At 40.5% G+C, this 6,548-nt stretch overlaps 1 protein-coding gene across 12 annotated transcripts in view; it reads right to left on the bottom strand.

The window, feature by feature from the left end:
- The window catches only part of LOC108749950 (sorbin and SH3 domain-containing protein 1), a 97,570-nt gene that overhangs the window by 74,942 nt on the left and 16,080 nt on the right, over window positions 1-6,548 (bottom strand). Inside the window, exon 1 of one of the 12 annotated variants that reach the window (XM_018489035.1) lies at window positions 5,210-5,716. The exons of 10 other annotated variants lie outside the window; for them this stretch is intronic. In XM_018489035.1, coding sequence (XP_018344537.1) covers window positions 5,210-5,266 — 57 coding nt within the window. In that variant the 5' untranslated portion in view covers window positions 5,267-5,716. Of the gene's footprint in view, window positions 1-3,344; window positions 3,405-5,209; window positions 5,717-6,548 lie in introns of those variants that run through there. One more of the 12 variants, XM_018489043.1, reaches the window with a different exon arrangement.

The raw sequence follows: 6,548 nt of genomic DNA on the forward strand, positions 1-6,548 counted from the left end.
ACGCGATGACGAATAAATCGTTCTTTAGGGTCTGTCCAGACAAATTTGCACATTGCCTAAAGAAAATTATGCAATCGCATTTCTATTATAAAAACGCACATAAAATGCAATTGGATAATTTTCTTTGTGCATACGTTTATGCTATTTGTCTGGATACACCTTTATATCCTTTAAATCCTTCTGGATGAAGGAATGTCGTCTTTCGGCAAGTGAATCTCATAATTTGAGAACCTCTGGTGTAGCGGACAGCTCGGACTCCAACCTGGGTGGTCAGAGTTCAAATACCGCCCGTCATCTCCCAAGTTTTCTGATACACACGCCATAGTTCCATGATGATTCAAAACTCGCTTTAGCCTGCGGCTCCTCTTGTCGATAAACATCAATGTATTGTAGCATTTTCGACCTGTCGTAACTTTCAACATTAAAAGCTGCATGAAGTCGTCGCACGGAGGCTGAGACATCCCGAATGCGCAGACAATAGCTCTCATCTTTCTTCCACTTTATCATCACCCGGAGCTCTAAGCCGATAACTTTTCTTCTGATAAAGTCGTCTCTTGAAAAGATCCTTCGAATTCGACGTGTCGCGCAGCCACTCATGCAGCACAGGAGTTTACAACACTCTCTAAGGCCCAGTTTCACAATTCACACGAGGTTTAACTTATTCCTCATCTCTTTCTAATGCTAGAATTGAGAAGAAATGAGAAATAAGTTAAACCACGGTTAAGAGTTAACCATGAGTTGTGAATCAGTGGAATCAGAAATCTGAATCAGTGGATAGTCACTAATTACCCAGCATAAATTGGATAATCAGTGAAGTTCAACTAAAAAAGGAAGAATGTTTGACCATTGTATTGGGCCGGAGAAAAAGTTTCTTCGTATTTAAAAAGATTTTTTGCAAAAATTTTTCATTTATTGCGAAATTTTCATTACAATTATATTATTCGCTAGAGCAAAGATTCAGCTTTAAGAATCTGTTTTTTAAATTGCGGTATGATGATTTTTATTGGAGTTATGAGCGATCGAAGTTAGAATGCTCCATTACTTAACTCGCCAATAACTCAGGAACAAAAAAATCATAGGAGCATTTGTAAAAAATGATTTTGTAGGGAAAGCTTCAAGCTTTCGCGATAGGTAGTCGCGAAAAGTTTTGCAAATTTTTTTTTAGCCACGTGAGATACCCCCAAAGAAAAGATTTTTCATCTTCTTCAACTCGTAGTTTTTTAAATGTAAAAATTATCAAACTCACAGAAACACAAAAAATCTAGTGACCTTTTAAAAGTAGAGATTTCAAGCTTTAAAATCCTTTTTTTAAATTTAAATTTCGTTCATTTTTGACGAAGATGTTGTATGTACAATTTTGAATTAAAAAATACGAAGAAACTTTTCCCCGACCCAATAATAATTAAAATATTTGCACGTTAATTTCAATCTTCCAATACCATATTCATTGAACTTGTGCACTAAAATAAGGTTAGTTAGATCACATAATAAAGATTAGATAGATTCGGGATCTCACATTTCACTTACTGATTAGTGGCATACTTGGCATCAGTGATTATCCACTGATTCAGATTTAGAGAGCATTGTTGTTGGTACGTTCCATTTAGTCGATACAAAACGTATCGTTTTTTTCTTTTTTTCCTTGCATTCCACGAATAACAAAGCTAGAACGGTACCGATTTGTGTCACCACAAATGGAAAGCACCTAATGTTGCTGCAATATTACTGGAATAAATCTTGGTTGTATGGGGACATTTCCTTCGTGCAAATCAAATCGCGTTACATTTTGACGTAACGCAAGAGCTTCTAATGGATGTCTGCGGCATATATTGCGTAACGCAATTAGAGGTTTGGCGTGGCGGCGCGGGAGGTCCGAACAAGACCGCAATCAAGAGGTACGTGACTTTCACTGGCGTCGTTGCCGCCAACATGCGAAAACGCGACGATGCGGCCGCCTCATCTTCAGCTTTCTATCGGAGTATTATCTCGAGGGGGGTTGCGAGAGCCCCCGGGGATAATGGCGGTTGTTGAAGCGGGTAAAGATCAATTCCGTCCGGGTAGTAATACTGGGCGGACACGCGACAGGAGCGTCCGCGTTTGAAGGAAAGAAACCGCCAGCCGCTAGATCGAATTAATTTGACGTTATCGAGCGATGAACTGTGCTTAAGGGACGATTTTCATGACGGACCTATTTATAAAGGCAGGATCGCGAAAGCGCGTTTTCATTAACACTCTGTGATACTGTCTCTGAGTTCAGTGCACCATTTACAGACGAAACCCTTCCTTCGCTTGATTAGTTCGGTCGCATTTAGATGAAGAGCTCGGACAAACTCTCCGTGAAAGGCGTCCTAATCTATTCTGCTTTATTTTATTTATTCAGATTTATACCTCTGCGATTTTTTTTCCTTTTTCCACAACTCGTTATACTCTTCGAACTGCACTTACTATTGACGTTACACGGCGCGACTCTAAGAAGTACTCGAGAACATACAATAAGCGAATGAAGCTTTTACGAATGGCCTTGCCTCAAAGAATGCGACCTCGATCAATATTTTTTTTCAGAGGTGTGCGCGCGTGTGCACAGAGCAAACGTTGTGCCCGCAAATATTTGCAGAGCTATATACTTTCACGATACTCTATTCCGGAATGGAGAACGTACACCGATTCTATCCGGCCAGATCGAAAAAAACTTGACTTATATCCGCCATGCATTCTGACGAATCGTGAGAACTTTATTCGCTATCGTATACGTCAGTTTTCGTCGTCCATTTATCGTAATTGTAATTTTATTAAATATACAATTTGACTTCATATATTAATTACTGAATTACGGTGAGATCTAAGCTTACAAACAGCTGATTATTATACAGAATTACCGATGCCATCTTTTGGAGTGCTCTAAGAGGGTTGTCGCACGTTTTCATCCTAAAATTCCATACCTTTTCCCTGTCTTTCAATAATATTTTAAAATTTTTTATATTTCCGTCCTGAGATTTGAAAGTATTTTGTTGAGAGATTATCAATTTAACATAGCGATATAAATTACTATTAATGTTGTTGGCACTGCTTGCATCTTTAATTATTAAGTTGGTAGAATTACACAAAACTGCACAACATACATATATTAAATTTCTTTAAAGGTAAGAATTTTAATTTTCCAGAAAATTTTGCAAAATTCCCCGACTTTTCCCCGACTTCCCTGACCGTTTTCAAATTTCCACGACAATTATCCCTAGTTTCTCTGATTTCCAGTTTTGTGGCAATCCTATCTAATTTATGTACCATCTTCATGGTTTATATCTTGCACGTCAATAAAGTTTGTTATCGTCATCAATTATACTTACGCGTTTTCTAGCCGCGCCTCGAGTGTCCGATCGACGAAGAGATCGAGGGATGCGCGAAAGACATCGCAGGCGCTTCCGTTACACTTCGCTTTCGCTAATCCCAACGTCGTTCTCTGCCTATTAATCGTCGCCATTCGACCTTTTTTGCGCGCACTGGATGATTATATCCTACATGTTCGCCGATAAATACTAGCGTCTGCTTCCCGAGTAGCGCCGCGAGCCACGAAGCCCTCGATTGAGAGAGAAGGCCTCGGCGTTCGCTCGGCAATTAAAGCCTCAGGCGCTCGCTTGAGTTACGATTGTTACGGAATTGGAGGCACCTTTCGCGAAGGAACGTAATCCCCGCCGGCTGAGCGAGAATCTCACTCCGTGAAAACTATTCGCGATATTCGTCATAAACGAGAGGTCCCGCGAGATAAAGGGAAAAAAAGGGAACTGAGTCAGACATTCGCGAGATAAATGATCGGTTTTTATCTATAGAACTATTCTCAGGGATCCTTTTCAAAGATTCGCTCAACGCCAAATCCGTTTTATTCTGAATTATTCTTGTGTTGCGAACGACAAGCGTTTCATCTGTTTTCTGTATAGAGCGGCGTTTACAATGAAATATTTTATTATTTTAGGGCGTACATTTTAAGCCTTAAGTATCAAGTATTGTAAAAAATTGACCAATCACAGTTGAATGTGAGAAGAATAATCGATTATGATTGATCAGTTTCTTACGGTTTAAGACTTAGATCCAGTTTCACAATTCATTATTTCTTTCCAATTCTAGAATAAGTTGAATCTCAGTTAAGAGTTAACTGTGAATTGTGAAACTGAACCTTAAAGCTTAAGCTTTATGTCTTTAGGAGACGAACTAAAATCGTCTGTTTTTTTACCGATTTAGTAGAATCTATACTCATGTCATGGACACATGTTGTTAGTATTCCAAAACTACGGTGTGGTTCTTTAAAACAAAGAATTTTTAGTTTCCAGAAAATTCCCTGATCTTTCCCTAATTTCCAGTTTTGTTATCATAACCCTATACTAGCCAAATGCTAAGAACTCAACATTGTTTATTCATGTAATTCCTAGTCCAAACCAAGATTGTTTTATACAAAGTACACAACTTTTAAAGCATATATATTATTATTTGACGCGAAAAGTCGAAAAAAGAACTATAACTTCCCCTTTCTCGTTTTTAGCATAAAGTCAATCGGTTTCGACTACATTATCGTTTATATTTTATACTTTGATTGTGGAAAAATTTTTTTAATTTATAAAGGTACACAGAGAGAAAAATATTTGTTTAAAAAATAATCGGTAAAACACCCAGAGAGACGACTTCAAGGATCCCCTTAAAATCTCATTGTAGTCTCGGTGTCTACCAGACGTCGTTCAACCCTTCATATTCACCGTGAGTCAAAATGAGGTTAGTAATAAATCGTCTCAAGAGGATTAGACGAATACTCTCTGTATTTGAAAATATTATAAATTTAAAAAGTTATAATTTTCTAAATTGAAAAACTCATTTTTCCGAAGTTAACGCGTTTACGATTTTTTTTAGTGTTGAACCCAGACTAACCATCGTGTAAGTTTTTCAAAGTGTGAAGGCGCTTCTTCGGCATGTGTGAACTGAAAGAGAAGATTGGCTGAATGCAACATAGCATATTTTTAATTGATAGCAGCAGCCAATTTTTGATTGCTTTAGCCTATCGAAATTTTATACTGACATTGCGGATAGTCTGAACGCGACGAAAAATTGGCTGCTGTAGCCAATGCAAAAATGCTATGGCATATTTCACCACCTAATTTGCTGCAGCAGCTAATCTTTTCTCTTAGTGTCCGCAAGTCAGAAGCACGTAGGGATAAGCGTACGATACCTTTTTCCGGTACGTGCTCGGCAAACAGGCCCACTGTGCGTAACTCGTGTGAACCATTGTGAATGATTTTTGTCGATCGCGATCTCGGTGCTCCTCAGCCTCCTCGGGCTATTGTATATCTTCGCGATGGTGCCCTGCTCGTACAAAACGCACCGCGCACTTTTCTAAATCATCGTCGCACACAATTCAAGCCGCCAACGCCGGATGCAATTTCGTTTCCACCAGTTGATACCAGTTTCACCCTCGAGCCGTTTCGCGAGAAGCGTTGACAATTCCTGAGAGTTCTCCTCCTCGTCTTCGAAAAGGAACTATCACGTCACGCCCTTAGAACGTCGTTCACTCGTTTCTCTTATTTAATGCCACGCAGATGTTGGAGCGAGGGATTCATCTATCCTCGGCACCGTCTGCGCATATTCTTGGGACGTGTGCACTTCGAATATTCCACGAGCACTTTACGAGCGCGACTTCCGCGTTTCTCGGCCACGCGCGTTTTCCTGGACGCTCTCCGAGGACTCGACGCGCGGCACAGAGCTTTCCCTGTTTCCGTACAGAGAGAAAAAAAAAAGCCGCTATCGAGTTACGCGTCATCGATAATGATTCATACGTTCGTTTTCGCTTCGGTACGATTCGATGTATTTAATAATTCCTCTTATCAGCGTTATTCTCGTCGTCGACGTCGAAACAACGGCGCAAATTCGATAAAGCGTCACTCACCTCCAGTTTCCGCTCCGCAGTTTCCACGATATATCGATAGCGCGGAATTAAAAATCCATCAGCGACGGCAGATACAAATCGAGGTGTGCTCTGATAACGAATCTGACGCGAATCGCGAATTCGACGATTACGCGGTCCGAAGAAACACGTGCGCTTCGTCACGAGCGGCGGTCGGAGCACGTCTCTCGATCGTACACGTCTCTCGGCGAGGAATCGCTACCACTGGCCCAAGAAACGACGGCTGCCTCGACGCGGCGAAGGCATATGGGACCCTCAGGCCCGTAATAGCGGAGGCTTTATCGAGACTCTGAAAGAAGGTACGGGACGTGGAACGCGCTCTGGGAAAGGCGGCATGTTAAAGGAAAGGGATTCCTCGCAAGTGCAATTTCGGTTCGGAACCCTGTCACCCTTCTCTGTAAAAATCTCCTCACGAGACTGCTTCAACTTTAAAGCGTCCAATATCGAGATATCAATATTTATCAATTTGGATTACGATTAAGACAGAAATAGCGGAAAAGACGTGACGCATGAAAGTTTAGAAAATTTCAAGAGCTGAACTCTATTTTTAGTACCTCTAAGTACTTTCGCCGAAGGAGCATTAATCTCATGAATTAAATGGCATTTT

Source organism: Trachymyrmex septentrionalis, unplaced genomic scaffold (assembly GCF_001594115.1).
Source record: "Trachymyrmex septentrionalis isolate Tsep2-gDNA-1 unplaced genomic scaffold, Tsep1.0 scaffold32, whole genome shotgun sequence".
NCBI classification, from domain to species: domain Eukaryota; kingdom Metazoa; phylum Arthropoda; class Insecta; order Hymenoptera; family Formicidae; genus Trachymyrmex; species Trachymyrmex septentrionalis.